Below are 26,036 nucleotides of genomic sequence, written 5' to 3'. Positions count from 1 at the left end.
CACACTGAAGCTAATCCTTCCCCATGTAATCAGAAAGCATGATGCATGAACTCTTCGACTTCTGCATTTCAAAGAAAACAACTCTCTGATTGAATCTAGTGATCCGTGAACTTCATCTTGTCTAATAGTCTAAAGTAAAGACGTCTATTTTAAGTCACGCCACAGAGTGAAAACAATTACCGACGCAGCATTAAGCGTCTCTAATCTGTTCCCCGATGCCGGTGACTCGTGACACACAGAAGTGGGCGGGGTCGTGACGGACAGGAGGGAGGCGGCATGCAGAGGAAGAGGAGACAGAAGCACACGGGAGGAAGGAGGAAGCACATACAGAGGAGGCTCTGTCGAGGCCGGAGCAGCCGTAGGAGACGGCCGGGCGTTTCTTAGCGGACGGCCTCCAGTTACTCAACAGTGAGAGCAGAAACGCAGGGAAGGACTCACTGAGGTAGTATGGCTGCAAGGAAGGGGGGATGGGGGGATGAAGACAAGGAAGATGGGGCGGGGCAGGAGGAGGAGGAGGAGGAGGGGGGGGGGGGGGGGGTGGGGGGGGGGGGGGGGGGGGTGGAGAGAGAAGGAAAAGGAAACATCTCGGAGATTTAATTCAACCCCAACGCCCGTCTAGTGACCCGACAAACCTCTATATAAACTTTGACTATCAAATCAAAAGGGGGCATAAAAAGTGGACCCTGCACAACTGTACATGTCATCATGTGAATGAACTGGTGAACTGGGATCTTGCTGTGATGATATGGGAAAAGTAGCTTCCTGTCACTGACCCAGCTGGTCCCGCCTCCTTGGCCTTTGGCAAATAGCAGCGTGGATCCTTGCAGCACGGTCCAGGAAGACGTCCAGTTCTTCCTGCAACAGACGGTTCATGAACACTGTAAAGACGCTGAAGGTAACGCTGCAGAGTCTGAACATGAGACAAAGTACAGACGAAACTCTGTAGCGGTACTAAAGCTCATCAAATCTTCACAGGAAGCCTTTAACAGTAACTCTGCAGTCGATTCTGAGTCGGCGCCACTCACCGTACTTTCTTTCCGTGCTCGGTGATCTTCGTCACGTTCAGGACGCCGCACTTTTCAGACGGCTGGAGAGAAACATTAGGACATTAAGACATTAGGACATTAGGACGCACGCTGAAGAAAGAGGCGACACACGCATCCGTCACTGATTCAGAAGCAGCCGGACGACGGGAGAGAAAAGTGCTGTCAAAAAGTAAACAATAAGAGCGTGTCGCTCCGTCGGGGAAAAAAACACCACCACCACAAAAACACCACCCCTCCACCAGAACAAAAACAACACCCCTCCACCAGAACAAAAACAACACCCCTCCACCAGAACAAAAACACCACCCCTCCACCAGAACAAAAACACCACCCCTCCACCAGAACAAAAACAACACCCCTCCACCAGAACAAAAACAACACCCCTCCACCAGAACAAAAACAACACCCCTCCACCAGAACAAAAACACCACCCCTCCACCAGAACAAAAACAACACCCCTCCACCAGAACAAAAACACCACCCCTCCACCAGAACAATCACAGCCTTCAGCTGGAAGGAAAACCCACATTATTTCCACCCAAGAAAGACGAAACTCTAGAAAGTGCACAGAGACAAAAGATGAAATCAAATTAGAAAAAGATAAGCCTCGAGCAGATCTTGTGTTTCCGATCGTAAACACACAGACGATCGACGCACCCAGGAACAATTTATCCAAGTTCAGTTCAGCTTATTAACACGGATTCTACACAGGCTCAAGCTCAAATGTATCATCTCACTGTAACTGTTATTTCTGTAATCGTAAACTGGGACACGATGCTCTCCTCATCTTCTACGCCTGTGTAGAAACCCTGCAATAAACTGCCTACAACCAGGGCCCGAGTTAAACCCCCCGCCCCATGACGGAGCCTGGTGGAGGGGGGGGGAGGGAGGGGGGGAGGCGAAGGGGTGAGTACTAACAGAGTCGGGGGGCTTGGGAGACGAAGGGCAGGAGTCGGAGTCGGGGGAGGAGGGCTTGGGGCCCAGAGGAGCGTCCTAGTGAGGAGACAGGGATGGACAAACACAAACACAAACACACACACACACACACACACACACACACTGTCACTAACAGCAGAAGGTTAACGAGAGGATGATGAGAGGTTAAGAACACACAGACAGTTCAAGGAGCGCGATGGCAATTAGCAGCGAGATTACAACTGGGCAAAGTGTGTCGAGTGCCTGTGTGATGTCCGGGGGGTGCGGGTGGATTATTAATTAGATGTGGAGGCAGGTATTTACCACGGTGCTCATGCTGCCACTACAAAACTACTTCATTTATATTTTAAAGGTGAATCACTTGTGTATCATTGTGGTTAAAGGCCTCATCATCAAGCTTGTGATTGAAATGATTGAAATGAACTCGATCAAACTCAGGGAATCATGAAGCCGGGGGGATGTGATCGTCACTCCCGCTGCGTGATTGTTATCATGCGAGTGGATTGGTCTGCTTCGGGTCGGTCGGTCCGACGGGCCACTGACTTGGTGTTTGTACGGGTGTCGGCGGGCCGAGCCTGCGCGGAAACGCCTGGTTTTCGACAGCCGCTGCGAAGCAAAACCAGCCTACAACTGAAACTGTGGACTCGTGCGGTAAACAGTGAACACATCACACACTCGTTCTGTACAGGCCACACGTAACGCAACCGACAGCTGGTAAAGAAACGGCTCATCCAGCTCACTCGTCGTGGCAAAAAGCGTGTTTGCAGATGATTTGTGTGTCGGACCTTGTCGTTGGCGTCTTGGATGAAGGCGCTGTGTCTCCACTTGGTGAGGACGATGGGCCCGGCGTGCTTCCTGTCCAGACTGTAGCTCTTCAGAGCGTCTCCGGACGGCTGGGGGGGGGAGTGGTTGTACTGGATGGGGAGGAAACAGGGAGTCATTCTGCAGAGATGTACTTTTACATTCTACCTCCTACGAATGTAAACACAGAGGGGTACTGCTAATGGAACATGTGTGCCTGATTCTGCATGATGTTACAACCTGTAAGTCACAAAGTGGGGCTGCAATAAAGATTCACAGACATCCCTTGTTTAAGAAAATTCTCCGTTGTCTCTTTTTGGTTTTTGGACTGATTGTTGGACAGAGAGAGTAACTCGTAGTGGACCCTAACTTTCAGTTTGATGCGTTGGACGGATCGCTACGGAGTCTTACCTTCGGCAGCTCCCACTCTGACCTGGAACCATCTGCACTGTAGTAATACGGTCTGCCCTGCTCATCCACGTGTTTTAACCACTGGAGGCGAACACACGGACAACACGCAACACGTTAGTGCGAGTCCTCACATCACACCAAACGTTTGAGCAAGAACACCACGACGACTGACCGACAGACACACTGTAACGTTAACATGGGTCACAATGCTGAGGTGAGTGTAAGTAAATCTAATGTTTTCTTATCTGCATGAGTGATTAAAAGGAAATAGCAGAAAATCAGTATTTCCATCCTTTCTCTAGTCATTCTCGTGCTTGATCTGCGTGGAGGAAACATTTGACTTGTGCCCTTTTAGGAGGAGTTTAACCATGAAATCAGCTCCCACATGCATTCCCAGAAACCCCCACAGCGAAGAGTGAGCAGGTCAGCCGGTACCTTCTCGTTGGTATGGTCGCTGACGTACAGCGTGTGGCCGTGCTCGTCCATCTCCTCCGACCAGCCGCGCGGCGGCGACCCATACTGGCTGTCTGACTGGCTAGAGTAGGCACTGAAGCAGGTGTCCTCCGACGACAGAGGCTGGAGGCGGCCGATGGAGAGCGAGAGGAAGGGAAAGAAAGACGGCGAGAGCGAGAGAGGAGTGGTCTACCGTCGGTGTACGAGGAGAGAGAGAGAGAGAGAGAGAGAGAGAGAGAGAGAGAGAGAGAGGGGAGAGAAAGAGAGAGAGAGAGATATCTTTCACCATAGAGTCACAGAGGAGAAACACCAAACCACCATCTTTAACAGAGAACCAGGAGAACCCAACAGAAACAGAAACCACTCATGATTTTGGAGAAAGTGTGGAGCTGCAGCCTGACACAGAATGATTAAGTAACAGTGACTGCCTGTTGCCTGTAGGGGGCAGTGTGGTACAGCCATTTCATGATCAGAGACGACTCCCGAATGATTCATCTATTATGAGCGTTGATCACAAAACACATTATTGTGTGTTTTGTTTCTTTTCAAAGAAAATCAAAACTAGTTCAAAATCAATCAAAGAAAGATTAATTTTCTCTGAGATGTTTGATTTTTTGTGTCAGTGCCGAGAGAATGAGTGTGCAGACGCCTCCCCCTGACTGCATGCACTGCTAGTTAATCACAAGAAAGTCACAGTATGTCATGAAGTGCTGACACGCTGTATTTGTTATCCTTTTAATATTTGTATGTCAGTAAGTTACTGTAATTCTATGCTTGTGAGAAGCAGATTGAGTTTAGAGAGACAACATCTCAGTGAAGTCGGCTCGTTTTGACCGTCCTTCATCCATCACTGGTTTAGTTTAAAACGTCGCCGTGGAAGTTATGATTCCGCATCAACTAAATCTAAGAGTTAAGTCGAGTTTGAACTAATGAAGTCAACGTATACTTTGTCAGAGAAGCTGTTCGGAGCCGTCGTTCTGAGGGTCACACACCTGCTTCCTGTGGTGATTCACCAGGTGTTCACGTGTGAAGGGCCCCAAGAGACTCACTCACTCTTACCTCCACATTTCTCAAATTCCTACGTCCTACTACCGTCACTTCTGACTGCATCTGTGTCTGCAGTAGACGCTCAGTGTCGCCTCTTGAAGTTCCTCATACAGATCGATAAGAATAATGTGTAAAGCCTACATGTGTGTGTGTGTGTGTGTGTGGATGTATGCTTCATGGAACTGGGTCCGTACCTCGGAGCTCTCTCCTACGCTTTGGGTCTCTCCTCTGGAGCTGCCGGTGCTGGCGTCCTTGGCTCGCGGCGGCTTCCAGGTCCTCTCCTGGGTGGACCGGTTGTAGTAGAAGTGCCGGCCGTTCTGGTCCTTGTAGGTCTCCCAGTCGCCCATCACGTGGAGGCAGGAGCCGGAGGGGAAAGGGGGCAGGTTGGTCTGGGTGATCTTCAGCTCCTGGAGGTTGGTGTAGACGGGCGACTCGGAGAGGCCGTGGCCCGACGAAGATACCGTCTGATGGGGAGAAAAGAACCACAGATAGAGAGAGAGAGAGAGAGAGAGAGAGAGAGAGAGAGAGAGAGGGGTGTGAGTCATCTGTGAGTGCATTTAAGTCAGTTACATAATCAGGGAAAAGTTCCTCGACAGAGACATTCACAGCTTTCAGAGTGCAAGTCAACAGCTGCACAGGCAAGCTGGCGAACCGTTTCATCCAGAAGCACTTTAAAAACAGCGCCTGAGCACACATCAATCACCTCACCCCCGCACCGCTAATGCCAGGTTCCTACTGAGCTCCGCAAGAAGTCAATCACTCCATCTTTAGGCCCACATTGTTTGCCGAGTGGCATCGGAGCGGAGAGGAAGTGGCCGAAATGTCAAAAAAACACGATCTGTAGTTAAAGCTGACATAGTCAGTGTCGACCGCAGAGGAGCAGAGCTCTGAATGAAGGAGGAGGAGGAGGAGGAGGAGGAGGAGGAGGAGGAGGAGGAGGAGGAGGAGGAGAGGGGAAGGAAGTGTTGTTGTTGTATAACTGACAGTGGCAGTGACCAGATTCAGGTAGAAATAAAAAAGTGAAACCGACAATCACGACACATTGGTCGTACTTTCTGTCCAGCTGTGAACACAGAGCTGTAAAGACATATTAGAATATGGGTCAATCTGTGTCCTCCATCTGAATGTTGATTTGATTTGAATTTCAAAGACTTTCATGTTGGAGCCTGGCTATATGATCAGAATTCTGGGGTATTGAAATGGTAGCGATACCTGCTGGTCATCATGAACATCAGCCCAAAAATAAAATAATAATTCATCCACGAAAATAATCTCCACAGCTCTCTGGATACTAACCATAGGAAGGTCTGTAAGAAATGATTATTTTCATTGATAAATTATTTGCCGAATAATTGATCATTTTTTAAATTAATCACAAGAGCTAAGCACAAATTTTCTGATGTCTTCAAATTAAAAAAAAAGTTTCTTCTTTTATGCCATTTCTGTTAAGATGGGAGCACTGTAACTATGACTGACAGGGAGACAGGGGATTCTTTCATGCGGGCATTACTGCAGAGCGACAGGGCAGAGAGAGAGAGAGATAGAGAGACAGAGAGAGAGACAGGGCAGAGAGAGAGAGAGATAGAGAGAGAGAGAGAGACAGAGAGAGCGACAGGGCAGAGAGAGAGAGAGAGAGAGAGAGAGAGAGAGAGAGAGAGAGAGAGAGACAGACAGAGAGAGAGACAGACAGAGAGAGACAGAGAGAGAGAGAGAGAGAGAGAGACACAGACAGAGAGAGACAGAGAGAGAGAGACAGAGACAGAGAGAGACAGAGAGAGAGACAGACAGAGAGAGACAGAGAGAGACAGAGAGAGAGAGAGAGAAGAGAGAGAGACAGAGAGAGACAGAGAGATAGAGAGAGAGAGAGAGAGAGAAAGCGACAGGGCAGAGAGAGAGAGAGAGAGAGAGAGAGAGAGAGAGAGAGACAGAGAGCGACAGGGCAGAGAGAGAGAGAGAGAGACAGAGAGACAGAGAGAGCGACAGGGCAGAGAGAGAGAGAGAGAGAGAGAGAGAGACAGAGAGACAGAGAGAGAGAGACAGAGACAGACAGAGAGAGAGAGAGACAGAGGCAGACAGAGAGAGACAGAGAGAGAGAGAGAGAGACAGAGAGAGAGACAGACAGAGACAGACAGAGAGAGAGAGAGAGAGAGGGAGAGAGAGAGACATAAATAAGGGCCGTGCCCTGAGGCCTCCTAACACCGGCTCTGTGATGTGTTTATTGCACGCGGATCAATGGGGATGAAATATTCAGGAGACGAGCAAACAGCTGGAGGAACCCGAGAGGATCGAATGTCCAATGGACCTGATGGAGACTGAGACGCTTTCTGTTCACAACAGTTCACAGATTAAAGGTGGAGAGAGCTTATATTATACACTTTAAACATAATTCAGCTCAGTTTATTCTACCTGAAAAGACTAATTGCTCAACTACTGTTGAGCCAACAATGAACGGAAGTTACCATATTTGGACTGCTAGCAGCAACGACCTGTCAATCACAGTAAGCCCCGCCCTAAAGCATACACCCTGCTTTATGGTCTGTTTGACTCTAAATGAACATCCTGCTGTATTGAAGAAGACTTGAAACTAGAGACTGAGACCATAAACTCATGTTTACAATGTTTACTGAGGGAATAAATCCAGAGAGAAGTAGAGTCACTTTAGACTAGACTTCTATACAACCAGAGGAGTCGCCCCCTGCTGGTCATGGATGGATGATACGGGGACCGTGATAAATGCAAATGCAGATCCCACTGTCCTGGTTGCATAAAACAAAGTAAAACATTTTTTACTCAGATGTCATGCATACAGCAGAGTGTTTGTACTATGACGGATTTCGTAAAACTTCACTCAAAAAAAAAAATCACAATACATTGAATCATAGCCCCCGTATCATACGTATCGTATCGTTAAAAGTTATGCTCAATAAATGAATAAATATATGAAATACTACCTCTGGCGGTGAACAACTAGTAAACACATCGTCCTCTTCATGTATTGAGAACGCTCGAAAAAAGCTTCTCCTGAACCGGATCGCTGCCATCGTTTGACTCTGGAGACACTGCTCACTGGAGACACTGCTCCGTGGCGTTCCTGTGTAACCCTGAGCCAACATGTGATTAAGTGCATGGATCTGTCAAAAGGGGGAAGTGCTGGTGGTCAATGGACCGTTAAAAACAAAAAGCCAGCAGTTATGTAGCAACCCACCAAAACCACATCCTCCTCCCACAGCTGTTCTGAAATTAAACTTCACTTAAGTGGTCAGAAGCTCAATAAACTTTCATACAATGATGTTTAAGACGAGCCCCCCCCCCCTCCAGCTGTGTAGTGCAGAGCTGCGGAGGAATATATTTTACTAGATTATAAAGCACCTGATGGAATAAGTGCCAGGTTTAAGAGCGATTTAAAGTCGAGATGCAGCTGGATGCAACTCAATATACGGAGAGTTTTTATGTTCTTTTTGCAGTCAAACAAACGTCTTGCATCCTCAAATGGCAACTTAACAGCAACATCAAGAAGCAGCCGTAATGTCAGACTGGGGAAATGTTGATATAATTGGTTTTGAACTGGTTTTACAGTCCGAAGGCCGCGTAAAGCCGGAGCGTAGCAACCACTAAAACCACGTCAATTAACGCCACTCGTTATGTAACCGAAGGCCGCTCCGGCTCATTAACAATGCACCGGGTGTCTCCTTGACTCCGTTACAGCAGCTGGTGCCGGACATCTGGTGTGAACGGGTCGACTGGCCGATCGATACCGAGCTCTACGGACGGACATTAAGAGGGTGACCTCCAACACGGAGGCGGAGCTGCTCTCTTTCAAAGTACTCCAGATGTGCAAGTGGTGTCGCGGACTCTAGAGCGGAGCTTCATCTGGAGGTTTCAGAAGGAAAAGTCTCTTTCTGTGTTTCCTGGTTGACATAATCAGGGTTATTTTTTTTTGTACTTTGTTGTTTACGTCATTTATCAAGCAAACAGGTTGTTCGTTCTCTGGTTCCAGTGTTACTAGCCGAAACAACTCATTTAAAATAAATCACTTTGTCAGAAGCGTCTCTCACGGTTTTTCTGGCATTGTGTGGAGTCGACAATTTGATCAACTTGAGGAAAAACTAGAATTGAACGGACTACAATACCGACCAGTCAATCTCAATCACAACAGGAGTCGACTGCGCCCGCAACGCCTACAGCGGTCAGAAGCAGCAAATCGACATTTGTGACCGCGGCTCGGCGCACTGCTAATGTCCCGTTTGAAGCCGGAGCGGCAGCTAATGAGCGAAGAACACGGAGGAGCGGAGAGCGAAGCTGCCAGCTCCAGATAGATGGACCTGCAGAGTCTTATCTGTGCTGCCTTGCGGCTCTGCAGCGGAATAATAATCAACCGGTCCGGTGTTTCTCTCCAGCCGGAGATAAAAACCACATCAGAGACACACAGAGAGAGAGAGAGAGAGAGAGCGAGAGAGAGAGAGAGAGAGAGAGAGAGAGAGAGAGAGAGAGAGAGAGAGAGAGAGAGAGAGAGAGAGAGAGAGAGAGAGAAGGCTGCAGCTCCGGGCACCCAATGCATCACAGCTAATATTAGATGCAAATGGCTGCAGATGCTTTAGCATCAGTTTATATGGAGACGGGTGTGAGATTCAGAACACAGTTCATTTCAATGTAAAGCTGTTGTCCCGCTTCACAAAGCTGGAGAACTGCTGGGTTGCAGGAAAGCTTCTGTTGTGACTGAAACACACAACCTGAAACCGTGTTTTTGTCTGTCTTCCATATTTTGGTTACTTTGCAATGCAGGCAGTTATTGCCGATGCTGAATTAGCAACTTTTTCTGCAGGATTTCCCGCCGCTGAGACAGGATTTCATCATCTATAAAAAAAAATTTAAAAAAAGGGACACGCACATACATCTGCATTTGTAGAACAGAGAACAGAATAACGCCCACAGAGCTCAGGAGAGACGGAGAAGTCTAGTTCTCTCTCAGACCACTTGAATATGGAATTTTTGCCCAGCTTTAAAACAAAAAAAAGTTACTCAAAATTGCAATGATTAAAGCAGCAACGCTCTTTACTCTGGAGCAGCTACGTTTCATAGTCTTTATTAAGCCTGGAAAGAGTAAATCCATCTTTTAGTGTCATCATGTTCACCACTAAAAGCTGATTAGTTGGATCTACACTAGCTCACAATCAAACCCAATGGGGAAGATCATAACTTCTAAATAACTGTATGATAACATTAGAAACTAAAGTTGTGTATTTACTCCACAGGCAGCTGTACAGACGTCTTCAGCTGACACCAAACTAATGGAATCACTGAGAATCCTACAAGATTAGAACCTTATAAAACCTCTAGTTCTAGGCTCAGAGCATCAGTGTCCGTTAGGTGGCAGGCTGACAACTGAGTTTGAGAAATCTTAAAAAGGGATTGGCCAGTGACTGAGGAGGAGGAGCAGGAGGAGGAGGAGGAGGAGGAGCTCCTTGTGTTCACCTCCTCTCTCCTCCCCTTTACTGTTTGACACAGATGAACCTGCTCTGCTGCATACCTGCAGGGAGTTGAGCCATGCAAACACACACACACACACACACACACACACACACACACACACACACACACACACACACACACTTTGATGCCAACCTTGTGATACTGATGTACTAAAAATGTGCAAGTCCACACATGTACAAACGTTTCCACGGAAACAAAGAGAACACCTTCCTCGCGTCTGCTTCCTCGATCAATCGGTTTCAAGTTTCACAGGTGCAAAGTGATTAACAGGTTTGGCATATCTTCACTTTCTGATTCATTTAGGATCTGGAATAACTAACATAACATAACTTGATCCATAATACACCTGATTAAAAAAAAATTAAAATGTGTCTGCCAACGACAGGGTTCATAACTCTGGCAGCTTTGCAGAGCTACTTTTAGCATGGTGGACTAAAAAAGAAACACCAATATTTACCACAGACTCATGAGTCTATATGAGACTCATATAACAAATATGCATTCAAAGTCACGATGAATGAATTTGATTCAGAGTTCCTTCATTCTGAGCTGATTAAAGGTCATTTCTTTTGGTGTAAATCAGTGTTTTTTCATTCCCATATCTGTTTGGGATGGGAGTAGTTCCTGGTATAATAGCGCTGGGCACTTGATTTAATGTGGGACAAAGGACCAGTGAAACCAGTCAGGAGAGAGAAACAGGAAGGAAGGAGTTTTATGAGAGAGAAGTTGTGAGTACGGTAAATGGCCAGGCTTGTTTGTCCGTAGATACTTTATTCATAGACACAATTGAAAAGGCAGTTTGAATGCTATTTGTGAAGTCTCTAGACGCGTATTTTCTGACTGCAGGTCAGTAAGTCTTATGCATATCCACGGTGCAGGAGGCACTGATGGAGGAAAGAGGAGGAAAGTCTGCAGAGAATTAACCAGGAAGCACAAACTACGCCTTCCTCAAGAGACCCCGGTGCCTCGTTCAGTCTGGACTGAGGTAATCTCACCAAATCTGACTGGAATAAATAACAACAGGGCAGAAAAAAAAACACACGGCAAGTCAACACAAAAAAAAAAAAAAAGGCCTTGAAACGCCGGCACCACCCAAAGGCAATTATACCACTCCAGAGCAATTACATTGAACGGGAGCAAAGAGAGGAGGAGACAGAGCGCCGCAGGAGGAACACGGTGAAGCTCACAGGCAGGAAGCAGTGACCACGGGACGCTTGGCAGGTAACTACGGCCATATTTAGGGCTAAAAAAAGGACCAACTGATGCGTCACACTCCACATGCGTCTGTTTAAAGGGCGGCACACACATTCCTTCTGACGCCAAAAAAAACCCAACATGCTAAATGATTGTGTAAAAGAGAAGAAGTTCAGGTGTTCAAGTACATCATATTTGTCATATATAACTAACTACGTAGTATCGTACTATGATGTACGCTACTTCTTGATTAATAACCGTTTTTGTGCATCAGACTGGGTGTTTGGTACAGTTTTTGCCTCCGTGTGATATTTTGTGAAATATGCAATAAGATCTATTTGTAGTGTATTACAGTTCAGTTGTTCTTTGAGGGTCGACACAGTTACAGACAAGAGAGAAGGGCCGTACGGTGCCCTCTTTTACATGACCCCGCCTGTCAGAGACGAGGGTCCACGGAGGAATCCTGGTCTCGTTCTGAGTCTATCTCCGATCCGCTCGTGTCTCGACACGGTTTGCAAAATGGGTCAAATGTAAGAGACAGCAGGAGGGAGAGGAAGAGAGTCAGAACGTGATGCAGGAAGGAAGAACGCTGCACCAAGACGCTCCTGAAAGAGAAAGACCATCTGTGCTGCACGACGTACGAACCTCTGAATTCAACACAGTGAAGCGTGGAAGTTCAGTTCATGAATAGAGTTCATTATGTCAGGGTATGTGCTGTGTATATTAAAGGTTTTATTATGGGTCATTGAGACTTATTGTCAAACATTGAGAGCTTTGTGATGCAGCCAATTACCCGACCAACCCACATTGCCTCATGAATCCACTGAGCTCTGTGTGTTTTAGGCGTGTGTGGAGGGTTTGTCATCGCGCGCACACGCACGCACGCACGCACGCACACACACACACGCACGCACGCACACACACACACACACACACACACACGCACGCACACACACACACACACACACACACACACACACACACACACACACACACACACACACACACACACACACACACACACACACACACACAATTATTTCATCTTTCATTGCAACAGGGAGGTTAATAGTGAAGAATGTGGTGTTCATGTTACAAAGTACTCTAATCTATGGGCGTTGGCCAACGTAGCACGTTGCCAGAAGATGCTGCATTGCACTTTTTTTTTTAGTCGGAGCTCTCTGCTTTGGAACAAGGAGGCAGCCTCCGATTCCAATGTGGGAAGTGGCCTAAAACCTGCATTCTCTCTAGTGTCCACCAGGGGGCGACTCCTCTGGTCATATAGAAGTCTAGTCTAAAATGACTCTACTTCTCTCTTGATTTATTCCCTCAGTAAACATTGTAAACATCAGTTTATGGTCTCAATCTCTAGTTTACAGTCTTCTTCAATACAGCAGGATGTTCATTTAGTACATTATGCTCCATTTAGAGTCAAACACACCATAAAGCAGGGGACGCTTTAGGGGCGGGGTCTCTATCAGAGACGTATCCGGCAAAAGCAGAAGACGGCAAAAACGTTGAACTCGAGGCTTCAAAGCGTCAGTCCACAAACCAATGGGTGACGTCACGACGTCCACTTCTTATATACAGTTCATGGTTGGAATTCATTCAAATGAATGAGGGGTATGGGGGGCTAAAGTTGGTCCTTAATGACGGAACAAAAAACATCCAAAAATAAATACATAAATCTTATCTATCTCCATGGTTTCAAAGCAATAGGTCCCACCTTCAGTAGGGACTGTACACAGTCGACTGGATCGCGTGACTAAATGGACAAAAGTGCATGAGTAAAAGTGACACATCGGTGTTGGCACTGGCCAAAATGTAGGAGGAAATGAACGTTTCCAGATGTGTTGCTAATTGAATAAAGTGTGTGAGCATATGTGTGTGTGTGTGTGTGTGTGTGTCTGGAGACCCAGCTGACTGATGCTGCTCTGCTCTCTCTCCACAGGAGACTCGGGGGGGGTTTTCCCTGAAGGCTTCAACCCATAGTCACCGTTTTTTCTTTTTTAAAAACAGAGAATCAAATTCTACAGAAAGACTGTTACTTTCCAAACACCTCACTGACATTTGGAAACCATAGAGAGTTAAAACAAGTGAGTGGGAAGGGGTTCACTGTTGCTCGCTGACATATTTCCCCGAGGCTTGAAGCTTTTTCCATACGCGATACATACTTTTGTGCAACATTCTCAGAGTTGACTTAGCCTTGAATTTACAATCAGCTGTGTGTGGGTTTTTTTTTTCCCGAGGCCACGCGGCAGAAGCAGCTCGAGGGGGAACAGCTGACAGCCTCCACCCGATGATTAATCCTCTAACTCCATCTACCTGACTGGTCGCAGCTAATGACGCTAATTCTAGCGCGGGGGGTCCACTGAGGACAGCCGGCGTGTGTGTGTGTGTGTGTGTGTGTGTGTGTGTGTGTGTGTGTGTGTGTGTGTGATTATATAAGAGGGTAGCAGGGGGACAGGTGTGATCACTGCTCAGGACACATAATGCAATGAGATGGATGTGACTTAGAAAAGAGGCGTGCTGTGTGGAGCTGTTACACTCCAATCTGGGCTCAGAGGAGGATTTCATGTTTCTATCTAACATTGAGCTCTGTTGCTAGGTAGAAAGTGCATCTTCAAAAGTGAAATCGATGAATGAAAACGTTCTCAAAAAGCCTAAAGTGAGAGAACAAAGTCCTTCTGCGCAAGTTAAAACAACAGAATCGTCCAAATTAGAAAGGTGAGGTTTTCTCTTTCACTATAGAAACGCCTGAGACTCAGCTGAGATCAGCCCATCTGATGCTGTTTTGTATCTAACATCACAACAGGCTTTCAGACGGTATCTGAATCACCGCTGACGGAGGTTTACATCCTGACGCCTCTTATCTCAACCCAGCTCCTGAGCTGAGGAGCATGGAGATATGAACTCCTGCTACCCCGTTAATACCTTGAATCAGTGTCAACATCCTCCAGAAGACCTGTGTTATCTCAATCTGCTACACACACACACACACACACACACACACACGTATATATACACACATAGTGAGAGAGTTTACACAGACGTTTACTCCTCATCGTCAGCAGCAGTGAATGCCATCAGAACAACACATCATGCCAAACATTTCCCAATGAAGAGGAGAAGGAATAATGTGGGTTAAAGGGTAGAGGAGATGGGGGGGGGGGGGGGGGGGAGAGAGAGAGAGAGAGAGAGAGAGAGAGACCTTCTCTGGATCTCAGTACATCACCCACTGAACTATGAAGCTCTGCAGTCTGACCTGAAGCTCACATCTGAGCTCTGAACGCATTCACTTCCTGTCAGACGTCGGTTTAACCCTTGTGTGCCTAATTTGATAAACCAAACCTCTGACTTGATTTGAAAGTGGTGAGGCAGATGGCTGCGTGTGTGTGTGTGTGTGTGTGTGTGTGTGTGTGTGTGTGTGTGTGTGTGTGTGTGTGTGTGTGTGTGTGTGTGTTGTAATCCCTCTGTGGCAGGCAGGGCACATGCAGTCCACTTCCCATCCAGCAGCACGTTGGGGAACAGGAGCTGGAACAAACAGCCTGGAGTCTACTGACAACAGACTGTATTTTTACACTCAAACACGGACTTCTAAAACAAGAACCGTAGCATTTCTCTTCCATACGGCACACTGTTCATCTCAAGTACTGGACCTACAGTCAGATCATATTGAGCTGATTTTCTATGGATATTGTTGGAAAGTTCATTTCACTTCTAAACATACATGTTGGCTTTGATTACACTTCAATTCATTTGTGATTCCAACATCTTAATTCTAGTGAAAGTGGCGCAATCTATGTGTTGCTATCGACCCATTCGGCTCATTAAGTGTGTTTTTATGCACGTGTTTAATTTGCCCAAAGCAAAAATCCAAGTGTAAATATAAAAGTTGATATTTTGCATTAAAAAAAAAAATTTTTATGCTTGGCTTAAATGAAAACATTGGTGTATCGATAAAAACTAGATGCAACAAAGTGCGGTAAATAGTGAAATATGTGTAGCATGTTAATTAGTCAGAGAGGACGACATGAAAACATCAGATCTGTGTGCAGCGAAGAGGAGAACCTTCCTCCAACTGCTACAAGAAAAGAAACATAAACAAAAACTATTTCCATACGGTTTTCCATCGTTTGAGGACAGATGAGTTGAGCTCAACGTTTCATCTCCATGCACCAACTCATCAACATTCATTCACCTTCACAGGATCTTTGGGGGTTAAACTTTGACCTAAATTTGGACGGAAACTCAACTGAGTCCTTGGCTTTGATCAGTGGAGAGCGACCGACTGGTAGCAGTGTGTGTGTGTGTGTGTGTGTGTGTGTGTGTGTGTGTGTGTGTGTGTGTGTGTGTGTGTGTGTGTGTATGTATGTATGTATGTATGTATGTATGTATGTATGTATGTATGTATGTATGTATGTATGTATGTATGTATGTATGTATATATATATATATATATATATATATATATATATATATATATATATATATATATATATATATATATATATATATATATATATCAAAACGGTTCATCAAACTGCCCACTGATGTGAATCAATCAGATTAATGTCCAGAACAAAAAGAATCAAATCTATTTAGAGCAATCCTTCCATTCAACAGGAAACAACTCACCACTGATTTTGACAAACAGTGTGGAGAGTCTTGAGCTGAACACATTAGTTCCCTGTCAGATCTCACTACCACACACACACACACACACACACACACACACACACACACACACACACACACACACACACACACACACACACAGCTGCAGTGTGGAGCAGCTGGACGACACTGAATGGGTTAAGAACAGAACTGAGTATTATTCCTTCTAAACACAGACGCGGGTCCTCTAAAGGCCGCCGGGTCAAATGTGTCGGGTGTCCATTCACGGACATTGAATGAGGCTGTGTGCTCATTAACCCGGCAGACAGTGACTCAACACATCCAGTACACTGAGCTCAGATCAGCGATGTCAAAGTGTTGCCCACTTTAAACTCAAATGGATCAACACTGTTTCTGGGGCTGGTCTTCTTTAAATAGTAACGGGAGCTCACTCCCCTAATATTCACACATACTGTGGGTTATAAAGGTTATTCATACGCGGGGCTATAGTGTAATAGTGTATCCTGTAGGGAGAGGCTCTGCATACAACATAGTGACCAACATCCAATCAAAACTCTACAAACATCATCCACTCTGTTAAAGAGAAGCTTTTCAAAACTTCCTTTTCTGTTTGAGCTCTTCACACCTTCGGCCTTTTAAAGGAGCCGAATCATGTTAACATCTGCATGACGTTGCAAAAAAAGTTAAACACATAATAACTAACTAATGTCTTAAAGAACATCTAATCAGATCATCTTTAAGTGAACCCTGTAAACATGAAACAAAGAGTAAATTAAATGAAACTTATGAAAATGATTCCGCATCTGTTTTGATAATCGATGAATTGTGAACGTTAACTTGTTGCTTTCATTTGTCTCACATGATAATAAATTCAATATCTTTTCTGACGTCTTACAGACCAAACAATTCAGAAATGAATGAAATGACTTTAACACACAACTGATCGTGAAGAGATCACAAATATGAATGAGCTAGAATCAGAATACTCAACAACAACACCGTGGAGGACTGCTGGAGGTCCACAGGACCTCAATCATCACAACCTGCATCCCAACATCAGCCTCACAGCTGGAGTTCCTTCCTCTTCAGAACTTGTGAACATCATTCTGTTCCTCTGTGCATTCATAACGTTCGGGTCACTCGTCACACTCCAGAGGTTCATCAAACACATCCTACATACTGAATGATGACTCAGCGTTTCCAAGAAAGTCCCCGAATAACGGAGGAACTTGAAGAGATGTGAGATGAACCACACACACACACACACACACACACACACACACACACACACACACACACACACACACACACACACACACACACACACACACACACACACACACACACACACACACACACACACACAGTTAATAGAAGTGTGTGACAGTCAGTCAACGCTCTGACACCGTGACACAGAATGTGACCGACACAAGCTTTACACGGTGGTACGAATAAAGGAAAGTGAGCGTCACAGGGAGACGTAGCAGTGGGCGTCGTACATGAGTGGGCTCCGGAAAACGGTGAGTCACGCCCGAGACGTGACACAAGAGGCCCTTTCTCACTGACGGCACCAACCCGGAAAAATGAAGGGATCGCTGCAAGACGATGATGTGACTGAGGAAAGAGAACCGCGGTGCAATGGCACCAACGCTGACGACCTTCTGGGTTCAACGTTTCTTGCTTCTCACCCACAGACTTGGTCTGAATCCATTAAAACGAGATTCATATATGTTGTACGCAGTTCAGCACCATGTCTGTCTGAAATGTCATCCCTTCGTCATGTTTAAATATTAGACACTTGTGTGAATTTGTGTGTGTTTCGTGAGGTCACAGTGATCTTTTACCTGTTCAACAGATTGATATAAACACAGCGGGAGAAGATAAAGAGCCTTTTTTTCGGGTTTCAAGCCGCCAGTTAAACAAACTGTTTAACTGGCGAGTGAAGAGGCCAATAATTGCGACGCGGGGGGGGGGGGGGAGGTGAGCGGCAGCAGCAGCAGCAGCATGCGAACGACAAAATGACAGAGCAATTAGAAAAAGCTCAGAGTGTAATTAAGCTTGACAATGTGCCCAAATATTCCCACTACAGTCTTAACACCACGTCAACAACGGTGCAAAGTAATCGGCGGTGAGTAATGAGGAGGAAATAACATACGAGAGACGATCAGTGCAAAGACACGACAAAGGAAGCCCCCAAACTGAGGAAGACTATAGATAAAGAAAACATTGTTGTTTTAATGTGGAGACAAATCTGCATCTCGTTCAGTCCCTGTAGATAACCAGAGAGCTGGAGAAACCACAGCAGGCACATACTTTTACAACAGAAAGCGTTTTTTTAAGCATTTTTATTCCCCCCCCCCATCGTTCACCTTCTTCCTTTTGTTCACAGCTCTTTTTGTTCACCTGGGAATCAAGTATCGACTTGTCTCTGCACACCTTGAAGAATGTGGTGAAGAGGGAGGGAGGGAGGGAGGGAGAGAGAGAGAGAGAGAGAGAGAGAGAAAGAGACTTCTTCACCTCCTCCAGCTCCAGAGAGGAGGCCACGTGTCCACATGCCTCGACTGCACACCTCTTTATGGGAGAGGAGGAGGGTAAAAGAGGGCAGGTATGAGGAAGGCTGATCCTCCCGGCTAAGGATGATCCTTCATCCTGCATGTAGCGTGTCACGACTCCTCCTTTTAAAAAACACTTCAGGTTGAGAAGCAAAGCTGAGAAGCAAAGAGCTGCTACAAGACTCAGGTTTGATCATGTTTGATCAAGTCAGATAAGGACTTAAGTACTATTGAACTCCAGGGGGTCATCCACCCTAAAACACTACTAAGCCATAAGCTACCTCATGTCCCACTACAACCCCCTCCATGTCTGTGTCATACCTGTGGTAATGAGGTAATGTCTCAGTCTGTAACGCACAGAACAGCAATAATGCAAATGCTGCTGCAATGCGCCACGTAACTGAGCAACGCCTCAGCAAAAAGACATGGATTTAAAGAAAGCTGGATTCAAAATACTTTTAAAAAAATCATCTTTGAAAATGTGTCACGGGGACGAAGGAGCATTCAACATCGTTAAACCTCAAGGTGTTTATGTATTCATAACGTTTCTTTATGTTTGTTCGTTATCAAGAAGTTATATCATGAATAAAAATGCAACATTACGCAGCATGCAGGGTTTTCTAACCTCCTCTCTAAGCTTTTAACTCGATGGGGTAGAGTCCGTAAACCTCTCTCAATAATTCATATTCAGACTTTAAGATCATTTTGCAGGATACAAGGTGAGAATAAGAAGCCCGTCACGGTGGTCAAACGCCTCGTCCCGGCTGTGGGAGGTAGTTCTGAGCAGCGCATTGTGACCAAACACAGAAAGATGAGAGAAAGGCTGAGGAGCACGGGGATGACGAGGCACAAAAGAAGCGGGAGAATTCACGCGCCGTCAGCTGCTGTAGCTCGACTTCAAAACGACTTCTGGCAGTTTTTTTCCCCCATCAACTTGCCGCTACACATGCGAGGTCGTTGCGATAGGCAGGCGGGGGAAGCGGACGGAGGAGGAGGGAAAATTATGCAGCGGTGACAACAATTCAACAGGGAGCTCAGAGGAAAACGCTGCAGCAGACAGACGTGTTCCAACCTGGACCGAAGAAAGGGAGGATTTGCCCACGAAAGCCCTCGGGAGCACCCGGGTGTGAGTGATGGAGCAGTGACAAATATGGCTATTTAGTGAAGGAAACTCAAAACTACCAAAGTCTGTGAATCAATCCAGATGTGAGTGATGCAGATCCAGCAGAGGTTAATTCACCTCTGGAGCCACAGATGTTAATATGTGGTGATTAGTACGAGTGCAGGATGCTGAAACGTCTCTGTAATAATCCCTGATTGCATAAAACAAAACTGCAGTCAGTTGGGTTGATCAGAGCTGAAGCAGGAAGTTGGTCTGTGATGTTTGGGTGATCATTTTAACCCTTCGCCTGTCTTCTCTACCAAGTAACTCAACCTGACCTGGGGTTTGACTAAAACCAGGCACTTCCAGATTAACCTTGTGACAAGGATTTAATGTTACACGACTCAAATTGTATGACGAGAGTCTCTTGATCTGGGGACAAATAAAAGAAGGAACACGCTCTGAGTCAGGATGAACCACAAGCGCTGATAAAAGCTCAAAGCCACAGCTGCAGATGTTTCCACATCTGTAAGATTTAAAGGCTCATCCTCAACACATCACCGATACGTTTACTCTGTCACAGTGAGGGGGCGGATCAGATTCAGCTTGTACTTCAAGAATTACAAATTACCAGAACAGAAGGCAGACAGGTGGACTCAAATCCAACTGTAATAGGAGGGGGGGGGGGGGGGGTCTTTTCTCTATTCAGGATATCAGCCATTCACTGGAGCTGAACCTGTATTTCTGGTCTTGAATGCTAATGAACAAAAGTGAGCATCATGTCCCTGGCTTCTCAGACAGAAAACCTGACTGAGGTACAAAAACCTGCTCAAGTCAAACCAGCTCAACGAGACAAGGAGGGGGGGGGGGGGGCTTTCTCTGTTGAAATCACATACATTTTTCAGATAGCTGCAAAAAAAGCACAACATGGAGCGGTGTTTTAAAATGAGGCAGGAGTAGGAAAGAAGAGGAACCAGCAGGCTCCTAGAATAATCTACTAATCTAATGTGAAATGGAATTATCCCAGGGGGCCACAGTCCAAACAGGAAGTTAAGGAGCTTTTATCCTGCAGGAGAGGAGCCGACATGAAACCAAGCAGAGCCGACAGGGCGCAGCTAATTTCCCAGCATGACTCCGCAGGTCCGCCGACTGACGCCGTCAATCTTTGTTCTTCTTTGTTGAATCGGAACAATTAAAAAAAATTAAAAAAAGGCAGCGTTTCAGACGCTGAGTTTCACACACAGGCTCGTTGGCTGCACAGCTGCTTCACGACAATAACACAAAGAAACACAAAAGCTGCGGTTTGAACTCGTAATTAAAAAGGTTCAACCAATGGACTACCACGCCACAATGAAAGCTATACGCCGAGGAGGGAAGATTTCAGCAAACAGCTGCTATAACCGGCCTAAACATGTCGGAGATCATTTATGATTTAACTCCAAATAAGGAGGCCGTGAGCTACGAAGAAACATAGAAAAAAGGCTGGTTTGTTTCAACCAGTGGAGCGAGTTTAGGATGAGCTGGTTTCATTTAGAATATGAATGTTATCTACGGCGAAGCAGATCATTGAATATGTTTCGTGAGGATCTTTTATCGTCAGTTTGGTGACGGCGACCCGTTATCCCAACAGCCTGAACGCGTCATCGAGCGCTTCAGTATGTCTGCAGCTCATTCCTCGCAGGGTTCCTTCGTTCTCTCCGTCAATGAGCGTGGATGGAAGAACTAACTTTTAGTGTGAAACTGTAGCTTTACAGGAGACGATCGCGTCCTGGTTTGAATGCTGCAGCTGTCCATCATCTAGAAGCACGCGTGTAAATCCTTCGCCGCTGCTGCTGCTGCTGCTGCTGCTGCTGCTGGGTAGCAATTATCTGCACACGTTACGACGCGGAGCTTTCTCGTTCCCCCGGCTGAGCTTTTATTCTCCGCGGACGTGATTGACGGCGACTCAACCGCGAACGGATCTTCTTCAGGACCGTAAAGGAACATTCTGTTGATTGACAACATTGATGGACAATCACATGCCTGTAGAAACGATAAACTGTTTTGTTGCTTTTTGCCTCAAATATGTCTCTAAAAACATAACTAATGAGACATTTCTTTGAGAAAAGCATGCACCATGTGTGTTGTACTTACACTAGAGGCGTGTCAATGCCGAGCTCCACTCCATTACATATGTCATAATGTATACACACTCACTGCTTTTTATGCAACAATAAAAACAGCAGAAGCCTACACAGTAGATCTCACACACACACACACACACACACACACACACACACACACACACACACACACACACACACACACAGCCGAAGTAGAACAAAGCTTAAGCTGGGATCATCCTGTCATTGATCCTCAACCAGTTCATATTACCACACACACACTGGTTTCTTTATCCTGTGACCTTTGCCCCGTTTACAACGACGCTCTAACAGCATATTATGGAGCAACATGTGCATTGAAAGGTTTTGCTGAAGCCGTTACCCAGCGATCTCAGACCTGTAACAGAGACATTCATAAGAAACACACTAAGCTCTGAGGAGGAAGTAGGTCCTCCTAATGGAAACCTGCCCGACTACCCAACAAGCATTTATGCACTTTTTGTTTTTAAGCATATGAACGGTGACCGACCCTAAGAAGAAAGATGGCGACGCCGGCCGTGTTTAGCCGGGTGCCGCTGAGGTTCATCTGCGGGTACATCGACTACATGACACGCCCCCAAAATCATCTTTACTGTTCACTCTGCGTGGGTCGCGGAGAAGCTACTTTGAGGCAGCAGGAAGCCTGACAGACACCACAACGCATGCGATGGATTGACGAAAAAAGACAAAACCAGAAAGAAACCTAAGTGCATTTAAACTTTAAAGACTCTTTAGAGACTCTAGACTTCTTTGGCTTCGGTCAGGCTTTGAGGGAATTTGCTAAATCGTGCAGCAACAACAGCAAACGCACGACAACCTTGAGCTTTTAAACAGCTTCTTTAGAGGCCGTGAACCTCGAGCACAGTCTGAACCAGTAATGCGCCAGTTTCATATTTGAAAAGTTCATGTTTGCCCATTTCTTACAATTTGGAAGTGAAGACGATAACTTCCTGGACTTTTCCAGACCTAAGAATACAGTCCGAGTTCTTGTGATTCTTCCCTTCTTATCTCCATGTTCCGTTCATTTATAATGCATTATATTCACACCTCACCTCGGCTGAACACAAGACATCTTGTGACCACGTGGCCAAGTTAATAATCTGTGACGCTGAACTTCACCGGGGAGGGGGGGGGGGGGGGGCAAAGTGCACACAAAGACGGTGCTTTCTACTTGAAAGTGAGAAATTATAGCGAACGCTGCCGTCAGCCAGAGGAGAGGACACACGAGCAGAGCAAATCATCATTTGTATTCAGACACACCCGGCGGTTTGGAGGAGGCTGATCTCATAACACAAGCTTCATCTTCACATAGATTTTAGTTTTTTGTTTACAGAAAAATAGAATCCTACAAGAGGCAATATGTGCTTTCCTTGTTTTATAAACACTGTTTTTAAGAGATGCTGATGTTCCAATTATTGCCAATTATTGATTCATATTTTCTTCAGGTTTGTAACAAAAGATAAAAGGAAGAAAATAGAGGAAATAGAAGTAACGGTTGCCGCATTTTGCTGTTTATGTCAGTTGAATACAACGTTATGCAAGATGACAAACAAAATCTAGAACCTTTACCTTTAAATTGAGCAGTTTATGGTTCGATGCCTCAAGTAAATTCATATTTTAGGACACTACAGAGTAAAGTTTACATTCAGTTAATAATGAATTTGAAAAGGCAAAGCACCGTTCTGTGAAACACAATCTGTTCGGTCATTCTAACTCATGTTATCCTAATAAAAAACCTGTCCCGTCTGCCTCCTCCTCCTCCTCCTCCTCCTCTTCCTCATCATCACCGCTGCCCCGAGCTCGTCTCAGCAGCCAGCTGTCCAAACAAATGTTACGTAGCCGCCGCTTATGTAATGAAGCATGGCAAGTGCTTAGCATCCTCTTAGCTCTCCTGTTGCATTGCCGTCATCAGTTCAAAACGTCTCAGAGAGTGCGATGGACCTCCTCACCGGCTGCCTTCTGCCTGTGAGAGCAGCTGCAGCTCAAATAATCAAATTCATTGATCATAAGGGGAATGAACGCAAAGTTGTGGACAGAAAGAGATGACAGAAATGCTGAGAATGGGAGGGAAAAAAAGTCCCATAATCCAGTGCGTGTGTATAACTTTAGGGATCGACAACTCTCTGGGATCAAAACATGAGCGCAGCAGCGTGACGATGGAAATGTGAAAACAGGCAGCGCTTCATTCACAGATAATTCTCTCCAGAGTAAGACGAACACAGTGAATGCACACAAATGCCAGCTGGCTCGTGCGAAGCCTCCGACGAACCCCGAAAGCTCTATAATGAGCGTCAGTCACTGTGATACAATTCAATATTCGGAGTGATGTGCTGACTTGGCAAAAAAAAATGTTGCGCACGTAGCATATGGAGACGCAGGCATCCGAAGTGGCCCGTCTCAGTATTTTTGAGCAGCACACATGCAGGAGATAAAGAAGCCGTCTTACCGTCTCACTCTCATCTGGGAACATGCTGTCCTGTCCTGTGGCTGAGTCGCCTCTGCAGCGGTGCTGACGAGGACGAGGACGAGGACGACGCAGAGAGAACACGGCAGCCTCCGACTACTCGCGAACTCTCTCTCTGACTGACATGTCACTGTGTGCAAGCCAGATAATGTCACTCTGAGGCCAGACACACACACACAAACACACGAACACACACACACACACACACTGACTCTTATTCACTCACAGGTTCTTACATAAACAGAGAGAGAGAGAGAGAGAGAGAGAGAGAGAGAGAGAGAGAGAGAGAGAGAGAGAGAGAGAAGGGGCTCAGTGATGCTCGATACATGATCTGCTCCACCATAATGCCACCACACACAATGCAGGATGCCCCAGCTGAAATCACTCTCACACACACACACACACACACACACACACACACACACACACACACACACACACACACACACACACACACACACACACACACACACACACACTCAGATATCCAATTGAAGCTCCCAAAGGGATTAAGAAAAGCTCTATAAAGTGAGGAACACTGCCCCCACACACACACACACACACACACACACACACACACACACACACACACATCTCTTGTTTCTCTAATCAAAGAAGTCATACATGACAGACGTACGCTCTACACTGGATGATCCTCTATAATCACTACGCAGGATATTTATTATACTTCTGACAGTTGTGTCGTGTGGAGAAAGTCAACAGAGCGTTCAGTTCTGGATCTCCCTAATCTGATAAAAAGTCTTTCTTCCTGCTTTAGTGTGAAAGACGAAACTCCCACAATCCTGTTCTTATGTCACACTTCTGGGTTCTTCATGTATACTAGACAGCTGTCATTTAGTGAGGTTTGCAGATTTCAGATCGGTTCTCCGCACTACAGTCGGTGGATCTGTTGATCCCTAGATGGTACAAGTTGCCACATCTTGTATGTTGTTTGTATGTTACAATGCATCAGGTACAAGGGCTGCCAGGAGACAGACATGTCGTCGTTAAGAGATCTCACTACGTCATTTATACAGAATTGCTTAAAAGGTAATATCAGATTTGCAGCATGATGAGGTAATCACTGTAATTATGCAGGTGTTTCATTTCACTGGATTAACCAAAAACAGATATTCCATTATAAACCCTTTAATTTGATCCATAAATGGTTTCTCAATGGAGTTTCAAGAAAATAAAGAGAGAGAGAGAGAGAGAGAGAGAGAGAGAGAGAGAGAGAGAGAGAGAAAGAGAAGAGAGAGAGAGAAAGAGACAGAGCGACAGAGAGAGATAGAGAGAGAGAGAGACAGAGAGAGATAGAGAGAGAAGAGAGGGAGAGAGAGACAGAGAGAGAGTGACAGAGAGAGAAGAGAGGGAGAGAGAGACAGAGAGAGTGACAGAGAGAGAAGAGAGAGAGAGAGAGAGAGAGAGAGAGAGAGAGAGAGAGAGAGAGAAGAGAGAGACAGACACAGCCTCATCACTGTTCTGTTACACAAGCACCAAACACACTGCAAAGGAGCAGGTCAGCTGCCAGCCAGCCTGAAGCTGTGTGTGTGTGTGTGTGTGTGTGTGTGTGTGTGTGTGTGTGTGTGTGTGTGTGTGGAGAACAGAGCTATAAACTCCTCTGGGCTGCTTCATAACGTTGGTAATGAGCACACAAAGCATTCTGCAACGCTCCACTGAGACGTTCCATCTTATTCCCACAGTAGCGGCTGTTTGCTCGTCGTGATGTTCCTGAAAGGAGACATCTGTGAAGTCCTCTTG

General features: G+C 45.9%; 1 protein-coding gene across 7 annotated transcripts in view; it reads right to left on the bottom strand.

Annotated features, from left to right (window-relative positions):
- Positions 1-26,036, bottom strand: part of LOC137890603 (rho GTPase-activating protein 12-like) — a 43,260-nt gene that overhangs the window by 5,771 nt on the left and 11,453 nt on the right. The window contains exons 3-10 of one of the 7 annotated variants that reach the window (XM_068734751.1): positions 4,889-5,158; positions 3,630-3,836; positions 3,195-3,275; positions 2,768-2,896; positions 2,526-2,588; positions 1,965-2,039; positions 1,026-1,087; positions 774-855 (exon numbers count right to left, since the gene is read on the bottom strand). In XM_068734751.1, coding sequence (XP_068590852.1) covers positions 774-855; positions 1,026-1,087; positions 1,965-2,039; positions 2,526-2,588; positions 2,768-2,896; positions 3,195-3,275; positions 3,630-3,836; positions 4,889-5,158 — 969 coding nt within the window. The remainder of the gene's footprint in view (positions 1-773; positions 856-1,025; positions 1,088-1,964; positions 2,040-2,525; positions 2,589-2,767; positions 2,897-3,194; positions 3,276-3,629; positions 3,837-4,888; positions 5,159-26,036) is intronic. The other 6 variants (XM_068734752.1, XM_068734754.1, XM_068734753.1 and 3 more) reach the window with 6 other exon arrangements.

This window comes from Cebidichthys violaceus, unplaced genomic scaffold (assembly GCF_023349555.1).
Source record: "Cebidichthys violaceus isolate CVI_PGR_0920_01 unplaced genomic scaffold, fCebVio1.0.p SCAF_67, whole genome shotgun sequence".
Lineage (NCBI taxonomy): Eukaryota > Metazoa > Chordata > Actinopteri > Perciformes > Stichaeidae > Cebidichthys > Cebidichthys violaceus.
This window is presented reverse-complemented; position numbering and strand designations above follow the sequence as displayed.